At 44.3% G+C, this 27,430-nt stretch overlaps 1 protein-coding gene and 1 non-coding gene across 2 annotated transcripts in view; one reads left to right on the forward strand and one right to left on the reverse strand.

Moving 5' to 3' along the window:
* CLASP1 (cytoplasmic linker associated protein 1) overlaps nucleotides 1–27,430 on the reverse strand; it is a 170,684-nt gene that overhangs the window by 114,759 nt on the left and 28,495 nt on the right. The window contains exons 3-8 of the mRNA XM_054515484.1: nucleotides 11,009–11,087; nucleotides 10,670–10,773; nucleotides 10,102–10,193; nucleotides 9,939–10,014; nucleotides 7,246–7,343; nucleotides 5,929–5,996 (exon numbers count right to left, since the gene is read on the reverse strand). Coding sequence (XP_054371459.1) covers nucleotides 5,929–5,996; nucleotides 7,246–7,343; nucleotides 9,939–10,014; nucleotides 10,102–10,193; nucleotides 10,670–10,773; nucleotides 11,009–11,087 — 517 coding nt within the window. The remainder of the gene's footprint in view (nucleotides 1–5,928; nucleotides 5,997–7,245; nucleotides 7,344–9,938; nucleotides 10,015–10,101; nucleotides 10,194–10,669; nucleotides 10,774–11,008; nucleotides 11,088–27,430) is intronic.
* Nucleotides 12,237–12,353, forward strand: LOC118689207 (U4atac minor spliceosomal RNA). Its single transcript, XR_004980586.1, has one exon. It is a non-coding gene; the product is annotated as a U4atac minor spliceosomal RNA (small nuclear RNA).

Below are 27,430 nucleotides of genomic sequence, written 5' to 3' on the forward strand. Positions count from 1 at the left end.
AATAGCAATACAAACCCAACGTCTACAAAATTTGGATACCGACTGACTCAGACTCCCTAAAATTAGTCTACTGCATCCACAGTGTAGGAAGGATTTCAAAAAGACAACAGGTACACAGACTCGAGAGAAAAAGGAGAAGAGCTTTTACAAAGATGGCTAACAGAAATCATCTCCTCTGAAAGCTCAGATGAAAAGCACAGGCTTCTTCTGTACCAAAAATAAATACAATCTATGCTTCCCTCCTGGAAATTAATTCTTGACAGGTGAACAGATACAGAGCTCCTCTGCCTTGCCATTTCACTAAATCCCAATACAGCCTCACCGACTACCACAGACATCCTGTTACAGAAACGCAGTTGAAACACAAAATACAGGTTAAAAAAAAGTGGTATCTCTATTTGGTACATTCTTGGAACTATGATTCAATGCTAATTCAAAAGTACTCATAACCGATTTAAATAATCTTCCCAACTGGTGCTGCAAAAGGAAACAGTTAGGAAATGGAAGTCTCAGAGATCACTCAAAAACAACCCAGATCAGCAGGGTTTCTGAAAATTCATGTCCTTCACCTCTCTCAACCTGTTCTGGTCCCTTACTTAAGCAGACATTCTTTTTCTTCACCCCATCAAACAGACCATTTATCATATTTTATATAATCTTAAACTGAGCTTGATGACACCAGGCTACAGATGCTTGCAGACTATTTTTTTTAAGTTCCACTTTTACTGCAAGATTGCTTCAGTCTCCACACACCGTTAGAAAGAAGCAGAGCAGTGGAATACTCAGCCATTAACAAATAAACACATCCACCCGCGTGGCACATTCATTAGCACCTACCTTTCCCTGTAGTCATTATTCTCTGCAGTGCTGGGGAGCTGCTGGAGAAGGGCGCTGTGCTGGGGAGCAGCCGTCTCTCAGTACATGTTTCTCAGCAACTTAATCACCAGCAAACTCGCCAGCCTCCTACACCCCTTTGCTGTGTGACCTAGCAGGCGATTGCCACCTCTCCTCCAAAATAAAAGCCTGTTCAGCATGAGCTGAGCTCCATGTGCCCCCCTGTGCCTGCCTGCTCACACCCCTCCCCTGCTGCATGCCAGAATGTCAGCAATATGCTTATTTACAAAGCTGTCAGAAAGGGAGCAGAGCTCCTCTTGTCCATTTATACATTTTATTAATTGATAGTACATCCTTCCACAAGGATGTACTATCAATTAATGGTGTTCATTCAAATATCACTCAGACACTGCTGCTCTCTCTCGGCCCACACAGGTGAAGAGGCATTTATTTGCTTTTTTCATGCCCTAAAAATGCTGAGTCAATTAAACCAATCTTCTGTTTCACTTTGTATTCCAACGTGAGAACTGTATTAATAGAGAGCAAGCCATAATGGCAATTTAATTGCACAAGAAGGTATGAATGCAAAAAAGCACAGTGCAGCATTTACTGGTTCAAAATATCTGTTATCCTGGACAATTGTCACTCCTTCCCATCTGCAATTCTGCTGCTTGATGTGTGTTGACAAACAAACAATATTCCACCCTCAGATGCATGGCACCACTTGGCAAATGTGGGTGGTTTTCCTTCATATAATAAATATGAGAATAGTTTCCAATGACTCAGCTTTATTACCAGCAAAAAAACCAGGACTCTAAAATAGCTCCAGTTTTCATCTATTTAACTCCAAGTTCACAACTTCACAAACAGAATTCATTTAGTAAATAGCATATTTGTCTTGTACACCTTCCCAAATAGAAGCAGTTCTACTGAAAAGTAGCATTGCTCCCTCTTCATATGTTTTCAGTAACTGAAATTATCATGTCTTTTATTTCAGCACTGTTTTAATTAACTTGCTTACTCTTAGAACACACACTCATGCAGTCAGCTACCAAAATTGCATCCTCCCCTCACCTTACTCCACAAGTACCCGTGGGGGAGAGATTTCAGCTCCAGAATTCTGGCTCTAAGATCCTGCTTTGATTTCCTTCCAGCCCAAGACCACTACCACCTCCACTGTCCCTAAATCTTGCTCTTGTGAGTCAAAATTCAACATCAACAAGAAAGTTCAATGCCCTCCTTTGCCACAGGAACACCACTACAATATCCCTTCATGCACAAATATAAATGCATCTCAGAAAAATAATGTGACTTACATAAAAAATGAAGGTTTGTATCATATTAGGATAATCACAATGATGAAAAGCATGAAAAACCACACTGAAACATTTTGGTTGCTAAAAACTTTGGTTTGGGTGATTGATTCCTATCAGCCTGTATTTTTCAGTAGATAATTTATTTTATTCTTAATCTTCACAGAAACTTGATCATAACATCTTCTGGAGTCCAAATCTGATTCAAAGTCAACTCAAATCTATGGAAAACCTGTACAGTTTCTGTAAAGGCCCTTCCAGATAATACCAAGGAAACCCATACACCATGAATTTCTTGGAGTCTCTGTCCAATAGCCTCTCTCTGTATCACATCCAACTGAAGATCATCACACAATGCCACTCAAAAACAGCAGCTGACTAGCTGGCAATTACTGGCTCTTTCATGCTGAAAATGTATTTGTCCCAGGGGAATAAGGCATCTGCATAATTAGCAAAAGCAGTTACACAGAAAATAATTAGCTTGCTGAAAGCCCAAAGGGGGAAAAACTATAATTTTTGCTTCAAGAGGCTGACTAATTATATGCCAAATAACAAAACAGAGATGCACTGAGAATCATCAAGAAATCCAGCATGGATTTTAACTTCATATTCTAGCTATAAGGGCTCCTGGTAGCCTAGCAACAAGCAGCATACTTGGGCATGCCAAAACCTCCCCCGACTTAATGAAACACCTCAGATTACTATGCAAACCTCCCCCACCCCACTATGCATTTGATTCTTGTGTTACTAAATGATAAAAACAAAGCCTAGCCAAAAAAATAATCAAACAATTCAAGATAAACTTAAACAAGCACTAATGCACTACAGTATATAAAGATAAGCCAAAACAAAACATGAATTATTTTCAGAGACTTGAAATTCAGTCTGATTAGAGTTGACTCATTAGATTTCTTCTGTGGATTAAGAGACTGTCCTATTATTTTAAGCAACTTTTCTAGTAGTCTTTGTAAGATTTCTGTTTGTTTGTGTCTTGGGAACCACTTGATATGAAAACTTTAACAAGTTAGAGCAACTCACTAATCTCCAAAGTACTGCTGACATACAGAGAGTGCTGCTGCAATTCCTTCCTTTTACTTGAATCCTCAGTGACCTGGCAGAGGTAACTGTTGTCCCAAACAGTAGTGTCAGAGGCAAGAGACCAGTTTTTACTGTGTTCCACTGCTCTAGAAGCCAGAGCTGCTGCCCCAGCTGCCCAGTAGCACTGTGTTCTGTGCTAAGAGAGGTTTGACAACCACTTTCAAGTCTCGCTGTGATCAGCATAACTCTGGTGCTCAGTTATGAGTGACCTTTCAGCCAACAGCCTGCTCCTGGTTACCCACAAGAGAAGCACATTCACACAGTCACCCACCCAACCACTCTGCCAGGTTCAAAGGGTTAACAAGACTGAGCTATTTCCACCATTTCCTGAGAAAGGCAAATCTTTTGCATGTGCAATATCTATCACCATCCTCCCTGGTGACTCTGACAACTGCTGAAAGTGTCACCTTTGTTCAGAAAGTGTCAGGGACACAAGAAACCTGACAAATTTAGCTTGTCTGTCTTTCACAGGCCACAATAAACTTGTGACTGTGGGTGAAGATAAGGCTCCTTTTGCTGGCTTACACAATCTCAGACAGATAAACTGCAAGTTGCACAGAGCTGTTGACACACAAGATAGGACAAGCACGTAATGCTGTATTTGTGCTGTGCTTGGAGGGCAAGGAGGAAGCAACAACCAAACCTATGGCACTAAGGGAAACTGAACCCTCCCCTCAAACACACACACAAAATGTTATTAGTAATGTTATCATTACTAACTTCACAAATGAGAACTACTTTAATTCTGCAACTACAGAACAACTTTTTCATTTCTAGGGAAGATGAAAAGGTTCTGGCAGAACAATAGGAGATCCTGCACTTTGCTCTCTTTGACCCTTAACACTCCTCCAGCCTCCCTTTTCCCCCAGGCTACTCTTTTGTCTCAATGTTCAAACAGGAGATTCTACTGAGCAGAAATCCTACCCCACACACAGACTCCAGAGACTGCATCCTGCCACAGCACAAGCAAGAGCAGGGAGACATCAGGAGATCAGGTTAAACAGAGTGCAGAATACAGGAGTACTTGTGTTGGGAGGTACTGAAAGCCTGTCCATGGAGTCAGAAGATGGAGATCATAACATCTCAGGACCTCAATGCACAAAAGGGTAAATCTTTCACTGAAACAGTGACAAAGGGGTATAAAGGAAAAAATAACTTTCAATGAAGCCTAAAAGTAGAAGATCTGATGCTTCAGATGTAGCAATACATCTCAGATCACAAGTCTGCCTCCTAGAAACACCAAACAATAGCAATCTACCTAGTACAATGATGCATCAAATTGCTTTTTCTTTTGTTGAAAGTTCATTCTATTCCACTGCTAGCAAGACAAAAATTCCACCTTAGCCTAGCCAAGCAGAAAGCAAAGAAGTTGAGTCAGCAGTAAATCTGTTTCAGTTTGAGTAGGGGTTTCAGAGAAATCATCTGGAGGCTGGGAACCTAAACAAGTTTGCTAAGGGATTAAATATTTACTTCCCCTCCCACCTGTTAAAGAAGAACAAGGACATTTGTTTCTCAACTACACTTTTTTACCCCTGTAAGGCTCTGTCCACCTGGACATACAAAATAGTCCCATATTATGCAAAAGTATAACTTTAGCCTATTCCATCACAGAGGAACATGTACTAGGTCATCATCATTCCCAAACATACAAGATAATACATCACATTTCTGAATAATTCAAACTATAATTTCAGGATTTTCAAATCAGTTAATTTTATTGATTCTGCAGGGATGAAGTTTACTGTGTTGTAAAATTGTTATGCAAGAAGAATGGTGGCCAGAAGTGAAAAAGGGTTTTTTCCTATTTAAAAGAGAAAACACCTCTCTGCTCTCTTGACTTTGAAGAGCATGGTGGGAATGGCTGGGACATCACCTCCCCTGCTCCTGGCCCTGCAGAGGGTGTGAGTTGATGGGAACACACAGTGCAGAACTCAGATTCTTCATCTGCTCTACTCAACTGGCAGCAGAAAGATGCATTTCCTCACCAAGGATTCTCACAAAAATTTACTGTTAAACAATACTTATTAAATTTATAATACTTGGTAAAATTATTTCCTCGCTCATAAGCTTATCTGCAAACACAGTAATAAACACTTGTTATTACACTAAGCAAAATACTAGTCTCAGACAAGACAGACAGAATTAAGGCTCAGATTAAGGGTCTTTGGCTATCAGTCCTAAACATACAAAATATGCAAATTTAGTGTCCTGGTTTTGGACAGATTTGGGAGGAATCCCAGACACTTAGGAACTGCAAAATACAAACAACATGAGCTTTAAACAGAACACTGCTGCATTATTGTGTACACTCTCTGTGCCTTTTAGGGCATTAAACTGAAAAGGCAATTCTTCTCTGAAATTACTATTTAATTCACCTTATGAACAACTTACATGCACATGGACTTGAGAACAGGAGAAATATTTTCCTAATGTAACTCAAAAGGAAAAGGAGACAGTTAATAGCATCACCTTCTCTTCTCAAAACTTAGGCTTCCTTCTCCTGATACTACAAAAAGACAGCAGACAAACTAAACATCCATTTTATTTGTTGCAAAGGCACTGTGTATATTTCTGAACAATCACCATTCTTGCTTCCCCTAACAGAATGCTTGCTGTATATGCATTTGAATGCCTCCCCAACTGAAAATTGCTAAAAGGATCAAACAGAGAGTACTCTACTCACCAACTGAAGTCTGGACCATGTTTCCAGATTTTTGGACCTCATCGAATTTTGTAAAAATTACATTCAACCTGTTTGAAAGTTAAAGAAATACACAATGAACAACTGAATTTAAATTTTAGGAATATTAGAATCATAAAATCCCTAAGGCTGGAAAAGACCTCTAAGACCATCGAGTTCAACCTTTAACCCTGCACCACCATGTTTACTACTAAACCATGTCCTCAAATGCCACATCCACATGGCTTCTGAACACTTCCAGGGATGGTGATTCCACCACTTCCCTGGGCAGCCAAATTCTAACATTTTATGATCTTATAGAACAGATTTGGCTTCACTCAGGTCATTGGGAGAACTGTAAAAAATGTCAGCAGAAAATGTCAATGCAAGGAAGTTATTTTAATATAAAAAAACAAAACAACACCAACACACAAAAGCTGAAAGGAAAACCTGAGATATAATTGAAAATACTACATTACTGAAGATGTGATAAGGCTAATTGTTCTAGTTCCAGTTCATCACCACTTTTTCTATCTTAACTATTTACAGAAATACCACAAAACACACCCCTAAAAACCAACTTGACACAACATTTGTCTCTGGCCCTGACACCTTCCCATTTATGTCACAGGTCTGGCAGAGCAGAAGATTCTTATCACATCTCATCATTCCTTCCCAGTGAGTTTATTACTTTAAGGCACATTGTGGGAGCAGATGCTTCCACTGGAGAACAAGAGGCAACAACAGTGCTGCCTCCACCTGCATGTGCCCCAACTCCAGAACCACCTCTTCCCTCTGAGCAGTGGCAAGCTGCCATCTACTCCATCCTCAGGGCTAACCATGCTCTGCCCTGAGCACTGGAGGCAAGATGCACAGCAGCTGTCTAATGCACCTGAAACAGCAGAAGCAGAGAGACATGGCTTTGGTTTTGATGTAAGTTTGGTTGCTTTTTGTTTGAGGGGTTTGGTTGGGGGGGCAGGGGAGGGAAGCTGGTTTTTTTTTCTTAAATAAAATATTAAAATGGATTATTTTGTTTGTGAGTTTTTTTGTTTATGACAGCCTAAGTTGCATAAACACAAGCTACTCTGAAGTGTCTCCTCTCTACATATGCAGAACCTACAGGAAAAGTATTAATTCCCTTCATCTTGATCAGCACTAAGTAAATCTGAGTGTTTATCAGATTAAAAAATAAAAATAAGAAATGAAACAATGATCCTGGGAGAAGGTTCAGGTCATGAGGTTCCCGAAGTCTTCTGAAGGAAGGAAGGGAATAAAAAGCAGCCCAAAAATAGTGAAGACCTAAGGATATTCTCAACTTACCGAGACTGGGGTAATCCTTTTTTACTGAGATCAGCCCTTACACGCTCACCAACATGTCTGTAAATTTCCACAAGGCTGTTTATTGCTGCATCTCGAACCTGGATGTGAGACATGAGAGAAATCAATCATCTTTACAATTTAAATTAATAAAATCCCTAGTAAGTCCTACATTAGAGAACTAAATTTGTCTATTTCTCAGCAACAACAGCTGCCACTATACACATTACCACACAGCTCATAAAGGAGCTTCCAACCCTGCCTTTCACATGTTAACAGTATCAGCAGGTAATTGAATTGGAAAGGCAGTGAAGGTGGAAGATGAAAGGTTTCGTGCAAAAGGAGCTTGGCTGCCTTTGCCAAACTCCTCCCATTGTATACAACAGGTACATTTACTGGATGAAAAAAGGTAGAGACACAAACAGATCTTATATTACTGGGAGATTGTAAAATAAACTGATTTTTAATGCTATCTTAAAAACTTACATTTCTCTGTTGATAATAAAACAGGGAGGAAGGGAGGAGTAATCAATCACCTGAGTCACCATGAATTTTGCATATTTTCCAAACTGATTTGCAAGAAATTGCTGAGCACATCCTTCCTTCCAGCCAACAGAAGAGACATAAATCTGATTAAGTGTCACCTTTCTGTACTTAAAACCTTCCTTCACTAGACACAGCAGGCAGAGAAGGTAAACAAACTATCTGCTCTGCAGAAACACCGACTGTGCACTTCTGCTTCTCAGAGGATGGCCCAGCAGCTACCCCCACATACACCCCAGAACTAGACATGGAATATCCTGAGACACAAGCCAGAATTGCCTGTAGGTGGGAGTCCAAGGGCAGGCACACATACCCTGCCTCCTGGCCAAAGAAAACCCCAACACCTGACTCACACCCACCTCTCCTCGTTCTCCTGCTCCGCAGCCTTCCCACTCAGCAGGTCCCTGCCAGCCTCCAAACCCCTGCTCCACTCATGCCAGCCCTCACTCAGCACTCCTGCCCATCAGCCCCATTTGCCACCAGTGCTGCTGGGCACAGCAGGCTGTGGGGACCCCTCTGGTGCCCCCAGTTTTGGGGTGCACAGACCCCAGCCCAGCCTGAGCACAGCAAGGATTGCCCTGTGTGCACAGCTAAGCAGAGGCACAGCTGCAGGACTGTAAATCCCAAGAGGCAAGGCAAGGAGCCCACAACATTATACTTGGTTTAGTCTACCACAGCAATAATAAAGCTTTAGTAATTTTATTTTTGAGAAAATGATCAGAGTTTAAGGAGTGTTGTCACATCAGATGCACACTGGGTTACTCAATCACATCAGATGAAAACAACAAAAGCACTATTTTTGAAAAGGGCTCTGATGGAACAGCTTTCACATCCACAACAAAAGAAAAAAAACTGGACTTGACCAGGAACTGTTTCTCTCCTCTCTCCAAGAGAGGGCAGCAGTGACCGAGCCGAGCGAGGCTCCCAGCGCTCAGCAGCAGCTCCAGGGGAGCCCGGGACCAGCCCTGCCCCAGGGCGGACACTGCTTCACCAGAGCCACTGGCACAGCGATTTCTGTCTGACCAATTCAGGCACAGGCTTTCTGGGGATGAGGCACCAGACCCAGGAGAAAGGGAAAGATCAGCCTTGTTTCCCCCTGCAGTTGGATACAGGACTAGGAGCTGTGGCAGGCACAAGGAAGAGGCAGCACAGAGGAAAAATGTCTCAGTGCCCTCACCATCTTTCCCGTTAATTCAACAGCTCATCTATGGCAGCACCAAGGCACCTGTGTGCTTAAGCCATAAACTCAAGATTTCCTTGGAGGGTAACAGCTTGCTTAGTCCCAAGCTGAGAACTACAGAGGACCCTAAACATTAAATTTCTTGGAGTAATGAGCTTACCATCCTGCACTGGCACAAGCAGCAAGGGAAGGCTGCTTCACTCTCAGTCCTCTTAGCAAGGGGAGACCCTGACAGCCACAGAAATCTGGCCAACTCCCCAGAGCAAACACAAACCCATTCTCCAGCTGGACACCCCACACCTCCTTCCAGCTGAACACCCTCTCCAGACCTGGATCACAGATGTGTCACCCATGCTGGCAGAACAACCAACAGCATTATTCAAAAACTGCTAGTCCACATTACACAGCGAGTTTGAACACTACTTGTCCACCTCCTTCTTCTTACTAACCCCACATACTTACACCTAATTCCAAACAAGAAAAAAAGCACTAGGGAATAACAGATTTTATTCCACTTGTATTTTCATTGGGTAGCATTGCTGATTAAAGGTCCTGGTACAGGTTGTCTTCCCCCCTATTCAGAAACTGCCTGTACAACTTGTGGTAGTGCACATGGCCAGGCTGTCTGACTGACCCCATCTGCCCTCCCTGCCCAGACTGGTTTCTCTCTGAAGGTGAGGGGTGCTGCACTGAGCCCAAAGGGATCGCTGCAGCCTCCAAGGCACAGGAGTTCCCTTCCCACAAAGGTTTCCCTTTTCTGTTCATCTCACCTGCAGATTCATGTTGTTCTGCTGAACCCTTGGAGTAACTGATATGCTGGTTTGAACATACTTCAAATTACACCTTTCCAAAACCAGCCAAGGGTTCTGCGTGCACAGCATTGTTCAGAGCTCACCACCAGCAGCACAATTAGCTCATTTACCAACAAGGCAAGCAGCACAACCTTTAGATGTGACTCACAGCAAAAGCTCACCTGGCTGTTTGGATCTCCAAGTAAGTTACATATATGTGGCACTATCTTACTCAGTGTTAAACTCTGAGCTCCAGATCTGGGAATAAAGAACAAAAAGCACCATTAGGAATCAGAGCAGGCTCATCTACACAACACACAAGGTTTGCAGAAGGTTCTGACTTACGCATTGAGTGTTGCAATAAGGCAGAGGCAAATCCCTTCTCTTGTCCGAAAATTCTTGTGTTTGAATCCTCCCAGCATCCTGTCCCACACATACTGAGGAAGACAGGAAAGAGAAAAAAATGAGATAGGGTAAGAAACAGATTCTGTCTTCCAGCAGACATACACCACACCACCTCTGGAGCTCAAATACAAGCCTTACACTCATCCAAAGAGAACAGGACAAAAAGGAGCAAGATACTTTTAGATCTGACTAATTCTTTGTTTTGTGCTCACTTCACAGTAACTCCCCACTACCTAAAACATACTTACAGAAAGCAAGTACTTTCCAAAAACCTGGAACAATAACTCTTGGCATATACCCATCCCATCCCTGGGAAATCCACTGACATGATCTTGTGTTTCCTGTCAGGCAACAGCCTTCCCAAGTGAAGTAAACATCTTATAACAAGGTCTAGGGAGATGAAGCCATTTCAGACAGAAAAATGGCAGAGAAAACCTTCTGACAGAAAAAAAGGTTTCCTGTTTTTTCACAGCCAGTCATTCATTCTCTGGAGGACTGCTGAGCATACCTGAGGGTTAGCAGCTTGTTCCATGATTTTCAGCAGCAAGGTCTGATCCTGCTCCCTCACTGAGTCCTTAGAATCTCCCAGCCTATCAAGTAAACTTGGCAGCACTAGGGAAAGAAAATGGGAACATTCAAATACCTCAGGAAAAAAATGTAACAGTGGCAGAGCCCCTCTGCTCTTCCCCCAAAGCCCGATGGATGCACCAGCCTCACTGCCCTTCAGCAGAGGATGAAAACCACTGAGAACCTCCCAAGTGCTCTCCGGGGAACAAAGACAGCTCTGAGTCCAGCAGCCAGTGCAGGTGGTGGCAGTGATGGTGACACTCACACAGAGACCCCTCACCTGTGCCAATCTGGGCCTTGAAGCGATCTTGCAAGCGGGACACCAGTGCAGAGATGATGTCAATCCCCAGGAGAACCACCTGCAAGCACAGAACAGGCAATGAACTAAGAGTGCACTGCAACTGCGATTGCTGCTCAGTGCTAAATTCATGTATATAGATGTGCAAGGTACACAAACCTTGTGCATAAACCATTTCAGTATTTGCTGTAACTAGCATTCCTAATTCATTGCAATGATTACAACTATAATTAGAAAGTGGTATGCACTAAGAATTGCTTAATTATTTATTGGCAGAAATGAAACCAAACACTATTATGATGTAACTGGAATTCAAAGAAAGACACCTAGTTTGAGAGAAGCTTCATGACAGGCTGCAGATCAGAAAACCTGGTCTGATTTTAACTAAGCTTACTTACTAAAAAAAGGCACATCACATACTGAATGTACTGTGTAGCCTGTGTGTGAAACACTTTGCAAAACTCTATAGATCATAATCATGCTGGTACAAGACACTTCTCCCTAAATTTCTGGATAAGCACCGAGGTTAATCACGCCTAGAAGCGTTAGGGACAGCCAGGCTCCCGAGGTGGTGCCACCAGGAATGCTCCAACACAGCCCAGCTCCCTGTACATACCCACAACTGTACATATATACACAGACAACCAGTGCAGTGGTGGTGGCCCCAAGCCTGCCAGAGGCAAGGATTGCTTGGATAAGGCTCTCAGGCACATCTGGGATTGTTGGGGCTGTCCTGTGCAAGAGCCAGAACTGCAGCTGATGATTCTTGTGCGTTACTTCCAGCTCAGGATATTCTACGATACTGTAATACATACATGTATTTGCACTCCCGTGTGTACACGCACACAGCTGTACTCGTTGTGTACCCGCTGTCCCTCCCGGTACCGGGAGCTCGGTTATCCCCGCAGCCGCGCGTTACCGGAGCCGTGCCCTGCAGTGCCGCGGCCGCTCGGCAGAGAGCGCGCTCCGCTGCCGCGGAGGCCCCGCCCCCTATGCAAATCTGCGCCAGTCTGGCGCGGAGCACTCTGGGTAGCGGCTCCGCCGAAGGGCTCGAACCCGGGTCGGAGCCGCCCGGGCGCGCCGAGCCCCGCGCGGTGCGCGCCCCCGAGCCGGGCGTCGGGCAGCGGGCGGGGCGGGGGCGCGCCGCCCCTCGCCGGGACCTGGACGCGGTTCGCGTCCCCCTACGGGCGGCGCGCCCCAGCGGCCGCCAACCGTCCTTATCTGGGGGTTGCGCGGCTGCTCAATGAGCGTATGGCGAGAGCAGCCCTGCTAACGCCTTAAACAACACAGCAGCGCCCGCTCCGTGCGCGGCGCAATTTTTGGAACCTCGCACCGCGGCGTGTGCGCGGCGCGTTCTGAACAACGCTCGCCTCGAGCTAAACCGAGCCTCCCACGGCGCTGTGCGGGACCCGCGTGGGGCTGCGACCTCCGGGCCCCTGCTCCCACCTCCCTGCGCCGCCCCCATTGTCCCTGCCCCCTCCATGCAGAGCGCTGCTCCCAGCGGAGCCCGTACGGGGCCGCTCTGCGCTGAAGCCCGTGCGCTACTCGCGCAGCAGCGCTCACCCCACAGCCCTCAGCCTGTCACATGGATTCGCTCCAAATTCGGCTCCAAACACCCGGGGAAACAGCCTACTACTCCATGCCAAGTATCCTGTAAAAAAAACCTTCCTAAATACCAGCCCCTGGATCCTAACTTCTCCCAACATACAACTTCACCTTCTCCAAAGAGCACCTGCAGTCTTCTCCCCTCACAGTAACAGACCCTTCAACACTGCCAATTTTTAATTCAACAATATTTATTCATACACCAAAGAAGCTTTTTCCTCGTGCTTTTGTTTAGCTGTGTTTCGTTTTCACATTCATCTCGCACATTGGATGTAATCTACCATTGCCAAATGCTCAGCCAGCTGCCCTAAGGGCTATCGCTGCCCGTGTCTGCCGGCTCAGGGGAGCCTCGCCCGCCTGGGGCCCGGCAGCAGAGCCCCAGCAAGAGGGTGGGCTCCAGATCCGCATCAGCGCAGAGAGGCTTTTAGGGAAAGTCAATGGGACTCTGAGTCACCATTCACAGCTGCCTGATCAGAGCCCCATCACGGCAGCATCCTGCACAGAGATAAGTGTGCTGCCTGCAATTACAGAGATGTGCCCCAGGGATAAATTCGATCCCGGGAGAGGAAGGAATCCATCTCTTCTTCAAACTGCCCGAAAGCCAGGAAGAGTGAGGGGAACTCATCACTCAAACATGAGAGGAAACCATGCACAGTGCAAACATACCCTGCAGTTCACCCCCAGGAGAAGGCCAGGAGGATGAGCTAAGCTACGCACGATTTTTGCTGTTGTCCTTATAAATTAGCACAATTATTACAGTGGTGCTTGGACAGCTATTGAGGAAACAGCAACTGGGCTGAGCAAATGTTACTCCCAACTATGCTGGATTCATTTATCAACCCCAATGTGACACCTGCCTCACAAGGTCAGAGGCAGAAAGCAGAAATCATGTATGGATTGACAGAGTCAACAGATCCGCTACAGACAGATAACAGACAACCCAGGGCACGGCTGGCAAATGAACAAAGAATTAATTGAATTCCAGCCCTGGCTGCATTGCACTGAGTGCACTGAAGAGCCCACCCATTCAGTGCTGGAACAGTTACTGAAGCTCTGCCTGAATTAACACACACCAGGGGCCAGGAGGAAGCTCGGGAGCAGCGATGGGCCCTGGCAGCAGCCATCCCACTGCCGTGATCCCGATGCAGGCCTCTCCCCAGGGAGCCAGCTGGCGGGCACAGCTCCACACCAAGGCACAGGAAGGGCAGCTCTCCAGCCGAAATTCCAGATAATGCTGCAATGCTGATAACTACACAGCTATTCCAGGCCTTGACATCAGCACAGATCTTTTAGCCTCCTATTTACACGGGCCCCCAAAAGAGTGATCACAGAATCAGGGAGTGACAGCCCTCGGCCTGAGGATCTGCTCTGCTCATTTGACTCCTGAGGTTCCCCAAGACAGGCAATAAAGCAAGTCGTGCCACCCAGTATTCAGCTCATTTGGCATCTGCTGCTGCTTTGTCTTGTCTCAGAGTACTTTCTGTAGGCGCCAAGGGCTGTCAGCAAACCCTTCTCCTGCCTCTCTCCAACTGCCAGGTCATCTCTCCCAGTAAAGAAGTCTCTTGTTAGTTCCCAGGATGCAACACAGCCTTTCCCAATACAGACAGTCCTTTTCTCAGAGGTCAACAAAAGCAACTCAAAGCATCTGTCCTTTAATATCTGGGTGGTGCTGAAAGACTTGCAGGCAGCTCCCCATATCAGAGAGCAGAGAGTCCATCATCATCTGCTCCAGCAGTACATGGTCACCAAGCACGGCAGACAAATCCATCCAGTTTAAAACAAGACACACCTAAACACACTCCTATTAAAGGGTAAAGAAGCGGCACAATCCAGCAATATCTGACTGAACACAAAGAAACCAGAGTGAATCAGCTTCAGGCCACCCCAATGGCCTGGACAAACTCAGAGGGGGGGAAAGAGACGAGCCCTTCCCTCCACTCACCACACCATGCCACAGCAGGGATGTGGAGGTGGCTGCAGGAACCTTCTCCCCCCTCTTTGCAGGGAAACAGTAGTGGGGTGGGCAGTACACCCCCACAAAGTCACTGCACTCTGCCAGCCTCCTGCTGAACCTTCCCTGCCTGACAGCTCGGGACCTAAACGGGAATGCTGGAGAGAGCTTCTACAGCAGCTGTGACACCAGTTTGATTCATGCTGCTCCAACATGCTGATTGTCACCACTGCTGACACAGCTCAGCTATTTCACTTTGAACTCTGAGAGGTTTTCTTTGGAGAAGGCATGGGAAATGGAAGACAAGACTTCTAAATTTCAATATTAAAAAAAAAAAGAATTCTAAGAGTATTCAACCACGGGTTTTTTTTAACAGTTGCTTAGCTAATCTGGATTCATAAGCAAAAACATGGAGAAGTGCTTGCATACTTGGAGTAAATTTAATATACTTTTGAAAAAAGTGTAACACTTCAGATTACACACCGAGAAGTCCAAGGCAAGCAGAGATGGCTCACATCACTGCTGGTCTGATCAGTGCTGATCAGAGAGGGAGCAGTTCCAATTCCTTGTGACATGAAACATCCACCACAACTGAACTGGGCACTCAAGACCAAGCTGAAGTGAGATGATATTGGCAAATTTAGTTTTGAAGCCAGGTATTTTGGGTCAGCACAGCAGTAACCAAAGTCCTGTCAGAGAAATCTGGAATCAGCTTCTGAAATGCTGTATCCCACCTGCACACGACTATAACCACATCCACCTTGGAATAGTCCATATCCTTCTGCCATTCCAAGAGTTAACACTCATCTTCCAAGGCAGCACCACATCTGCACTGGAAGCATGAGTCCCTCGCCCCAGCCCAACAATCCTCACAGAGACACTAAGGTTTTTTGTACAACACAATCTGCAAAACCAACACCAGCAAAGAAAAAGGCAGCAAGAGCAGCACAACTGATTTTACTGGCATGACTGCAAGCTATGGTCAAAGAGCTGAATGGGAGGAAAACTTTAAATATATATTCTTGAGTTCTTTCTCTAGATTGATGAGATACCATTCATTCTGTCACAGACACCACCTTGAAAATCCTCAACTTCCCTGATGGAATTAGGTGAACTGAAACACCCAATGAAACCACCAGCACTTGTAAAATAAGCACTTGTAAAAACACTGGTTATTGAAAGTTCTTCTTCATTTACAAGCCTAGTAACAGATGAGCAACTCAGTAAAAAATGCATTGTTCTACAGTGAAATAAATTCCAGGAGAACTAAGGTCATTTAAATGTTGGGAGACATTAAGAAAAGGTTGTCAGAAATGATCTCTACAGAGATGTATTTTTTCCACTACTGTTAGGACACAAGGGCACCTTTCATGTGCAAAAGCAAAAAATTCCAGTAACTATCTTCTGGATTCAGTAAAAAAAAGCCAACAAAGTGCCTCAGTTGTCTCTTGATCTAAAAGCTAGAGATTTGGTAGAACACATGAGAAATTCAAAGCAATTTAAAGAAAATGCACTGCAGAGCAAAAAGTTATCATTACAAAAATTCCACAAAGTGATGCTTAAAAGAACTCGATCACCCTGAAATGCAGACATCTGCTTCCAGAAAAGCTGACAAGTGTGTCCCAGGAGAAAGAGCTGGACCAAGTCAGCCCTCAATCACAGTGCTCCCTACCCTGCCTCTGCTCAGGGGAACTGAAGGGGGGAATTCCAAAGAATAACTTCACCCTGTTTTGCAAAGGTTCTCCACTTGTGGTTGTGTATGATGAGAAGAGGAGCAGCCACTGGGCTTTCTCCAAAGGACATGGAGGGAAGCACAAGTTGCAGAGTCACTGCTGTGGAGTCCAGGAGGCTTTTCTACCCTGAGCAAGGTCAGAGCTCCAGACAGCACAGTGGGTAAATCACCATTGACACAAAATACAGTCTGCCTAAGTCTCCAGGGAAGCAGCACTCATGGTAATACAACAGGAGAATTTGCAGTTGGAAAGCAGAGTTACAACTTACTTCACACTTTCACATCTCAATTACCCCAAACACTGCTGGAAAAACAGCAGCAGCACCATTTTTCAGGAAGGTGGTCCTGCTTATGCAGCTTCTTACAGCTATGGATATTCAATGCTTAGTGTCTTCACATGAAATGACATCAAAACAAAACACCTGCACTACCATCTGCTATTGCCTTTGGTTCCTCACCACAAAACAGTTAAATATCTTAGTCACAAACACTGCCACTGTTCCATACATTTCCATTGCCCCCAGCTGAGCATTTACACTTACAGCCAGGTCCTCAGCCAGGAAGGAAAAATTAATATAACTGTGAGCACTGATGAGATCTTGCCCTGGGATCAGCACCATTACTTCTCTGTAGCTTTGGTAACTAGTTGCATCTCACAGCTCAAGGCATAATGAAGCCTCATACAATGAGACTTCATTGTATGAAGGATTCCTTTTGCTACAGAAAAGCAAAAAGAATATGGCAAGGAAAATAACAAGGCCTGCATTGCCTTTAGTTTTTTGTAGGAAAACGGAAAGCCTTTATTATGGCAACTAATCAATTGCCAACACAGCAATGTGCCTTATTAACAGAGCAGGCTGCTTCACCTAATAACACTGCCTTTCCCCACCATTAGCAGCAAAAGGCTGCTACAGTGCACAGAGCAAGTGAGAAATCACACTGGGAATCTGCCTGCAGGCAGAACCATATTAGCTGGAACACCTAAAAAGCTCCAAGCACAGAAGCACTGACCCCAACTCCATCTCTAACACTACAAGAATAGAAAGGGTCAACACATTTTAAAACTGGAACAGAAGTGTTTCAGAAGGTTTAGACAGCATCTGGAAAAAAACAAGGGAAGCACACAACCTAGCAGATAATCACTGACAATCTTCTGCTCCCTTAGGACTCACAAAGTCTACTGAAAACTGTGAGGATGTTCAAATATCCAGATACTTCCTTTGATCACTAGTTTCCAAGCTTCTGAACATCTGCACTTCCAGATTACACCGTTCAACACCAGCTTTTATGAGGAACAGCAATACTGCAATGCAATGATGACAGGATGCATGGCCAGCCTCATGAGGAGGGCACCAAAGAGATGCAGACACAGCAAAGTCCCACCAGCTGCTGGCAATGTGAAGAAAGCTGGGGATCAGTCAGGGAGGCAGAGCAGCCCCAGTGGTGAGGAGAAGGCAGCAGCTGAAATGAGTAGGAAACTTACGAGATGATGACAGCTCTTGCTAGGTCCTGGCTAAAGAAGCTTTGTTCTTGCCTTGTTTGGGAAGAAAGGAACACATGCAATTAAAAATGCAATAGCATTTTCAGTAGCCACTGTCTTTGTAACATTTTGGAAACACCCTAAGACCTAGAGCTTTCACAGCACCTCCCACCCTGCACAGACAGACTGCCTGCTCAGCACGTACCACACAGTCCTACGCCTTTGGGAAGTGTCTCCAGACACAATCAGCAACAGCTTAATGTACAACAGTGAAGAACTCCATGCAGAAAAGAAGGAAGGTTCAAGATGCCTTTGTCAGCCACAGAAAGATACAATAGCCCAGGAAAGCGAAGAGATGGGTGCTAGGAAGAGAAAAGGGTGAGAGGTGGGGAGAAGGAATTCCGCAGAGGAAGGCACCACTTCAGCCAGAATCCTGCTCGTACTCTTTCTGACCCACTCAGGAGAAAGCCCAGAGGATGATCCTTAAAGGCACAAGTTAAAACACTTCCCAGTCTCACCAACAGCAGTGAGGGGTGCAGCTGAGCTACATCTAACCCAGCATCTACAGCAGCCACAAGACCTAGCACAGTCCGTAACAGAGTGATGCTTCCCCCTGTCCTATAAGGTCAGTGAAGTCTGAGAGCTACTGCCTGAGCTCTTGACTACACCAGTTTCTTCTTTTGCCATTCCCTCTAACTCCCTCTCCAAGCTATTCTTAATTGCTGTTTCTCAATTCATGTCAAACAACTTTAAGGGAAAACTTTCAGGGGCTTACCATCAGTGCTATACTCCAGCTAAAACCAGGACCCCAGCAGAAACAGTGTCACAAGAACAGAGAACAGGAGCACAGTCCCAGGGCTGACCTGCTCCCCTGAGTGAGCCTATGCAGGTGGAACCAGACCTCACAGCAGCAGATATGTACCAGTGCCTGTCTGCAAGCTGGGCAGCTGTCAGAATGTGCTCTGCTTGAGCTGCTGTGTGTTCCTGCAAGGGACAGGGATGTTTGAGTGAAGTGACACCTCTGGGCCAAGCCTAGCACTCTGCAGACCTTCTTACACAGCTTTTGGCTCAGCAGCTTGAACCACTCTGTAGCCCGTGCATGCCTCTTGCAACTAACTATGTCTTACATCCAGCTCTTAGCACAGCTCTTGATCAAGTCCAGCATCATTTTTAATATTGTTTAACTTTTGGCAACTATATGTCTTCCCAGACTTTGATCTGTCTGGTCTAGGAAACCAATGAAAAAATATTCTGTCCCTGCCCATTTAAAAGTTAATTCTAGCTTAGAGGGTAATGCTTTCCACATGCTTCAGAACCAAATCCCACATGTCACTTAACACAAAGGAAATAGAAATTATTTAATGTTGATCTCCTCAACTCCTTTTGACCTGTGTGTCTTTCCCTTTGCCTTTTTGGCTGTCATCATTGAGATCTGGAGCAACAGCTGATGCATCACTGTGAGCTCTCACAAGAGAATAAAACATCTGTTTTCCTCCCTCAGACTGAAAACAGTCGCCTTTTTAGTTGTGTCCAACAGACACTCAATTATATGACAGCACAGTGAGGCACAATATATCTAAATCAGGGCACACCCTCAGGCCACATGGGTGCCTGGCATGTGCTCAGGAACCCAAAAAGGCTTTGCAATCTCAGGCAGGCTACCTAGCCAGAAGTATCCAGGATCTGGGACATCTGCAGCACACTTCAAGGGGAGTTTTCTTGCCATGGAAATGTCTGCAGAACTGCTCTGGAGCAAACACCACATGCACCAAGTGCTGTGCAGTCCCCCTGTGGCTCTGCTGTGGACTTGGGGTTTCACTAATAAGCTGTCTGGAAAACCCACTTCCATACAAAAACCATTCCTTATCAACCAACTCACCTGACATTCCAGATCTGAAAGAGGTGATAGTAGTCACCATGGGACAACTCTCAACAAAACCTGGCTGGAGAGATTTTTCTGGCTACTGTAGCTACTGTAGTCACAGCATAACTCACTGCTATGAACAACTCCTGCAAAGTACACCTGGAGAAGCCCAGGCACAGCAGAGCAAGGTGAACAGCCTGGCAATCACTGGTTCAAGATTCAGCCAGGGACACATGGATGGGCTGACACTGCTAACACAGCTCAAGCAGTGCCTGCTCCATGTCTGTTTCTGTGGCTGAAGCAATCCAGTCTCCAGACCTGTTCAACTGCAAGCATTTTACAGAACCCCCCCAAAACAAAACAAAACACAAAAACAAACAAACAAACAAAAAAACCCAACAAAAAAACCCCACACACAACAAAAAACAAACAAAAAACCCAAAGAACCCCAAAAAACCAAACCAAATCCAAAGAAACAAACAACCAAACCCCCACCCCCCAACAAATCACAAACAGAAAAAAAACCCAAAAACCAAATACCCTCAGCCAACCAAAACAAACAAACAAACAAAAAAATCAACCACAAACAAGGGAAGAGAAGGGAATTCTGCATCCTGCACTGTTTGAGGGAGCCAGCATTTTGCTAAGGGAAAAGAACAAGCCATCTGAGCAGCTGACAGCACAAGTGGAAAACCAATTGGAAAATTATAGGGACAAACCACATACATTCTGGCTTCTATATCCAGCTCTAGAAACACATTTAAACAAGTCAGGCAAATAGCTCCTATCAATGCTCTAGTGCCACAGCTACACAAACAAGCATCCATCACGTTAAGAGGTTTCCATGAATTCTTGTGGATTAACACAAGAAAAGTATTAATTAAGTGTTCAACGAAATCATTAGTTCTTGGATTAATTATCTTAAACGGAACTCTTTAGACCTGAAGCAGATCAGAGGAACAGAAGCTGTAAGTGTAACAAAAGAAGCCACTGACACCCCAGGGGAGCTCAGCCAGACCAAGCAGGTACGTCCTGGACAGGCTCTACTCACCTTTCACAATGCTTTTACTACATTTTTCTCTCCTTCACAACTCATTGTTATTTTCAATATAACAATGGCTAAGCTGAATCAAGTGTTTAAATAACTTTTTTGGGTGATTTTAGAAGGCTGATGCCTTGTTTTGTAATTCTGTTATTTTCTCAGAGGTTTGTTCTCACTGGACACTTGCTGACAAGATCAGATTGCTTTCTGCTGAACAGGTTGGAGGCTATGTAAGTCTTCCTGCTCCTGCAATGTCAGTAGTGGTTTATTTCCTTTGAGATACTTATTCCAAACTGAAGTGTCCCATAATTATTTTTTTTTTTAAATACAGCAGCAAAACTTTCACACAGATGGGAAAGCATGGTCACTCTTAGAACTTCAAAACCTGGTGTCTTGTGAATTCTGAAACAAGACAGACAGAATGCTGGATGTGATAGTGTGCCACTGTTAACCTGACATGAAAAGGATGCCAGACTGCTTCTTCCCATCCCAGTTGGACTTATTGCATATTCCAAACCGAGTAAAATGAAACAGTAACTCTTTTTGCATAAGAATGGGCCTCATCAATAAATTCAGCCGAGAATTTGTTTCTGAAGCCAATTAGTTCAACACCATCTCCCCTCTGCTGCTCAAATTAGATCAGTCAGGCCACTTTTCTAGAGTAGGTGTTTTGTTGTACTTGATTCTTAACACATAGGTCTTCAGCTAAAACTGACTTTGACTGTTCATTAAAACCTGCAACACCTGTTAGAAGCAGCCCTGTCAATCCAAAACCAGGTTTAATGAGCTGCTGTGTCACCACCTGTAAGACCCTGCTGACAGACTGTGAAACAGAAAAACTTTTTTTTTTTTAATCCTTCTCTATGTAGAGTAGTGTAAGCCAGGCAACATTTTGTAGGCCCCAAAGACTCCAGCTACATGATCTGACCCATGACAATCTTGGACTTCAAGAGTGTTTCACACAGCTAATAAAGGATCTGCAACACGGATAAGGGAGCAAGATACACACATACTTCTAGTTCAAATACTGCCAGTCATACCAGGGATTGAGTTATTCTTTTCAGCAAAGAAAAAGGCATTGGGCTTTTGGTTCATTTATCTAGGAGGTTTTAACTTGACATCATCTGATAAAAGTAAAAACTTCAAAGTCACACAGCGATAGGCTTCAATTACTGTTTCTCTATCAGTCTGTCAGTGGCAAAGTGACTCAGGAAGGAGGAGGGAATGCTGCTGGCAAGTCTCTTGCAGTCTAAGGCACAGAAGCTATTTCAGCTGAATTGGAGATTGAGTTTCACAGATAGTAACTATGTCAGGCTAGAAAACATAATTTAGAGGATTTAAAATATGACAATGCCTAAGGATAACACAGAAACATAATATGCTTTTCAGATAACACTGCTTGTAGTACAGGTTAGAGACCAAGTGGCTGCTTTTTCTTAAGAACAGACATTGTAAGAGAAGTCAAGCAGATAAGTTACTAAGTCTTCCACAAAATCAACACCACAAACTGACTCAGAAGCAGATGCAGCTACAGTTATGCCTCTTCTTGCCCTTCATCCTTTTCCTCCTGTAAGTTAATAGCACTTTCCTGCACCATAGCACGACAGGAGATACAAGGTAGTGTTTTTCATTAGTTTTCATATCCTCATCTAGAACTACAGAGCATTATTACTATCATAAACTTGTCACACTGAGGTCTAGCAGTACTGTATGTTGCAAAGAGGTATTATTTGGCTTCTTCATATACATCTGCCTGCAGTGTTGGGACCGTGCCAGCATGCAGTCCAGTAACAAATGTAGTTCAGTCTAAGATCTATAGATGCAGGAAAAAAATATCCATGCAGACCTACTCGTATAATTACATCACCATTTCAAGAGTTTTTTCCTCCATCTTTCAAAGACTGGGAATTTGACTGAGCACATATATACATTCTGTTCCTTGTCTCTGAATTCGTACATCAAAGAAGATGCCACAACCACAAAGCAACACAGAAACAAAGCACAGATTCTTTATTAACTCTTTCTTTATAAAAAAGTCTTCAAGAACTATGCAGGCCCTGCAGTGGTTTCTGCTGTATCTTGACATTTTCATCAACCAAAAGTAAGGAATTTGAAGTAGCTGCTACAGGCCAGATTCTGACCTATCAGACTAGCACAAAACCAGAACCTTGAGCCAGCTGTCTGCTCTCTGTCCAGAAACAGGACAGGGAAATCAACTGTCACTGCAAATTTCTCTCCTTTTGATGACTTAATTCAGAGTCACCTAAATTCTATTAGGTAGGGAAAAAAAATCCAGTAACACATTTTTTGCTACTAAGCTACTTCAATCTACTACAGAGACCACATGCTCTTTCAAGAGTTGCCCAATTATATGCTGATCTTACATGGGCTTTGATGGTTTCTTTAAGTGACTCATTAAATAATCCAAGATAGTGAAAACTTTATTTTGCAAGACAGGTTAATGCAGTTACATTATTTTCCATAAAATTCTTCTTGATCACTAGATAATTAGGACTAGGAGTCAAGATACTGCAGCACTAACTCCTCCCTTTTACTACTTCTCTCCAGCAAGAAATAAAAGGTCCCAGGAAAAATACCCATGGAAAGCAATCCCAAATGCCTCCTTAGGAGGGTTTGAGAAGACATATAACACCAATCAACACCAGCTATGGTTTTATTGTTCCTTTCACCTGTACAAAGCAGCATGCAGGCAAACAGCACCCTTCCAGCCTACACTGTCTCTGCAAGAACTTGAGGAAATTCTGACTTAACAGAAAGGAACTGAAGTGCTCCCAGGTGCCTCTGAGCACCACAAAACAGAGTTGCTGTAGCAGAGGTAGGATGGGTGTCCCAAGTGTGCCCTCCAAAGCCTTTGGTCAGGGTCTCTTCCCGCACACAGGTGATGTGGGGCTGGCCACAGTTGCCTCACAGCCACCCTGAGCCAAGAGCCAGCCCAACACCAGGCACACTCAGCAGGGAGCTGACAGACAGCTCTCTGTCCTCACCAGGTGAGAGAAGAGCAGCACAAGTCAAACCAGTTTTCTGCTCCCATAATAGCAGCTCAAGAACTCCTTTTGAGACAAGTCTAGGAGCCATTGCTGGCTTCTTGCAAGCCCTCACTACAGCAGCACACTGCAGGGCAGCCACAGTGCATGTGAAAGGCACACTCTTCCTCAGGCTGCAGAGCTAACCAGGAGCACCAAAAGGAGAGCTCCACCAAGGAATGGACAGGAAAGACTGTGAGCCTTAAACAGACACAAACCAAAGCACCATTAACACCGCCCATCACTCCTGCCATGTAAGACACTCCTTAAGCACAGTGACCACCAAGGGAAGCTACAGCCCAGCTGTACTTGTTCAGGACATTACTGCTGCAGCCTCCAAGACTGTTTCTCCTGTCTGCTGTTGCTTTTCAGGCTGTACATGCAAGTTCATCCAGAGGAGACTGATTTGAACCCTCTGTCTCCAAGGGCAAAATCCTCCATGCACAAAGATCAATACTACCTCTTCTACAGGTTCCCTTCCCAGAAATGACCTTAATTCATATCATCACATTCTTGATCACAGCTGAAGTTCCCAGAGTGACATTTCAACATTGTGACCCACTTGTCTACCACAGCAAGAAAGCCTCACAACAGTGTCTCCTTGGTATGACTGTAGCTGCACTCACCCCATCTGCCAGCGTGCTCTTTTCCCTGCCACATGCTGTGCCTTTCTAGAGATTACAAAAACTATCTCTGCCCACGACAATTCCTTTAAAGCTTCATCCCACATCTCCCCCCAGCTCTTTGCTAATGACACTGCTACAGACCTGGAGCTGGAAGCCAGAGCAGCTACCACAAAATGGCTAAAGATTCCTTTAGATCTTCATTAAATAATGAAGATATTACACCTCCAAGGGCACATGACCCCTCAATGAAAAGGAGGCATAAACAAGGCCTTTGCCTTTGAGCATACCTACAGGAAGAGGAGTTCTGTTCTTCTCTACCCTTCAATTATTTAGCACCTTTCTGGGATGAAAAGAATGGTGTGCCCTCCCCCCAGAATCCCACCAGATCCAGCAGCACAAAGCTCTGCCAACACACTGCAGAACAAGGCACAAACCACCAGCCTCATTTGGCACACATTAACAATTGTACTGAAAATCACATTGAAGAGATTTTGCTAGCATAGACTTCAGCAAAGGTGGTGATCATCCTTTCCCATATCCTCCAGGAGAAGGATAAAGAGAAATCCTCTTAGATTAGCTAGAAAGAAAATTAAACATGCAGAGCAGAGGGGCACTGGAGCAGACTGATTCGGGAGAATGTGAAATCTTCAAAGGATGTATTTTAAGCATAGGTTGGATAAATATCTGACAGAAGACATCCGGGTATATTCATTTGTCTTCTGTGAACAATAAACTGGATTTGACTGTTTCCTGAAGTCCCTGGTATTACAATACCTACAAAGCCTCAAAATTTCCTCCCTTGCCATTAGAAACACATTAACAGCAATGTAAGTTATTAGTTAGTAAGCATCCTTTATGAACAATAAAAGGCAGAGTGATAGACTCTTATTAGCAATCCTCTGTAGGAATACACTACACTGGCTAATAAAAGTTACTCCCCAGGGTAAGGTTGACACCCTGGTTAATAGAACTCTCCAATACTGGCTTAAATCAAGATTAATGTACAGTCATGAACTATATAAAGACTACGCTGAACCTTAGGCTCCCTCTCCTAGGTCTGAAAGTCAAACCATATCCATCCTTTCTTCCCCTGCAGGATCCTTAGCAAATTCTACACTAATGATGCCAACTTAAACACACACACAAATACAATTTTCTTGACAAAACTTACTTTGAGCCAAGCTTTGAGAAATATGGAGCATGTACATCACAAGATTTCTTGGAATAATGTATTAGAGAAGGGCTCACTCAGAGAACATGAAAGAGCTTTCTCCTCACTGCAAGATGCAAGGAGACATTTGGATTCTAACAAGCTGAGCTGCTCCAAGACCCAGTAAAACTCCTCATATTTGTGACATTCATATCCAACAGCAATAAATACATCTTAACAAACTTTTGGCTCTTCAGAACAACTTTCTAACCATCCCTCCATCTAACTTCACAAAACACACATGCTGGACTCTGCATGGAAAGGAAACAGCCTCAGAATATTCAGCATGCTCTGTCTTGGGTTCCATATCAGTATGACTCAGTTGTGCTGCTATGCAAGACCTGCTACCAAAGCCAGAATAACACACAGACCAGCCCTTTCCCAATTAAATCGAACTCATTTATGCCACACTGAGTTAAACCTTGTAAAAAAGGCTCCAGGCTACTCAAAGCAATAGAAAAATTACTTTAGGCTTGCAGTGTTTTACTTATTAGGGAGAAATTTAAACTAAATTGCACAAAACTGTGTCAAAAGAGATTTTCACCATTTCCCAGACCATATGGAAATTGTCTTACCACCATATAGTTAAAAACCACCACATCATCTTTAGCTGTTGGATCTGAAAGGGGCAAGACACAAGCTGATCTTAAGTCAGACATCCTTCCCCAACCTCAGATGTCTTGACACCACCTCCATTTTCAAATCACTACAATGGGCCAATATCCTCAATTTAAGAAGTACAAACATTTTCCCTAAAGAACAGATAAGAGACTCAGGAAGAAGGGAAGACTTCACAAACTTGGACACTGTATACTGAATCTGAGTCTGTAACAGCCCAGTTTCTGCCTGAAGCACAAGCCCTGCCCCTCCACTGACTCCAGCTGTGAGCTTCACAGCTCCCAGGCCTTGCAAACAGACTCACTGCTCTTCATACAAGAGAGGATATTAAACAGCCCAGGTTACCTGAAAATAGAAACTTTATTTTAAAACCTTATCTCAGGAGATTTTTTTTCTGCTGTGGGTAGCCTGAATACCATAAAGACAGAGACCACCAAAACACATTAGTTACTACAGGCTAGTCTTACACATTAATGTGTAGAACTCATATCACATTATTGCAATGCCTTTTCATTCTAAAACCACAGGGAAAACACAGCCTAGTTTGCAGTTAGGGTTTCCTAAAATTTCACATTCAACCTCTGAAACTCTTCAACAAATTTTCTCCAGAGCTTTCCCCGAACACAGATGAACAAATGGGCAAGCACTTCCAAGTGGGGCACTCTGCACTGCTGCTGCAACTGCGTCCTCTCTTGCAGCCTTTAAGCAGAGAGGCTAAAGGACCTCCTCAAAACCTCCGACAGGCAGGGAATGCATCTCCTTGCTGACTGCAAACCCTTGCAAGCAGGACAGAAACAAGCCCAAAAACTCTGCTGGTGTCTGCAAGGTATCCAAAGCGTCATCTCATGAGCCACCTGCAAATACACTGGACTGCTATTCTGAATCCCTACACAGAAGAGCTTGGTTGTGGTGCAGACCTGTGGTTTGCAAACCTGGCTTTTATCACTACCACCTTTTACAGCCTCAGCAGTGGAGAGAGATGGGTTTGCTGCAAGCTGAGTCAATAGCAGCCTCTTCATTATTAACCACTCTTCACTATCGCTCTCCTCGTACTGACACCAAAGAAAATCCACACAGCTCCTTCACTGGTCAGATTGGGAGCAGTAGAGGTGCTTGACAAGGATCTGCAAGAGAAGTTTTCTTCTTTCAAACCTGGACTATACAATATGCTTGGGAAGGGAAGAATGGCAAGGTTCTGCCCTCCAGTCATTTCCCAAGAGCCCAAAATACTG

The sequence above is a fragment of the Molothrus ater genome, chromosome 7 (genome assembly GCF_012460135.2).
Source record: "Molothrus ater isolate BHLD 08-10-18 breed brown headed cowbird chromosome 7, BPBGC_Mater_1.1, whole genome shotgun sequence".
Lineage (NCBI taxonomy): Eukaryota > Metazoa > Chordata > Aves > Passeriformes > Icteridae > Molothrus > Molothrus ater.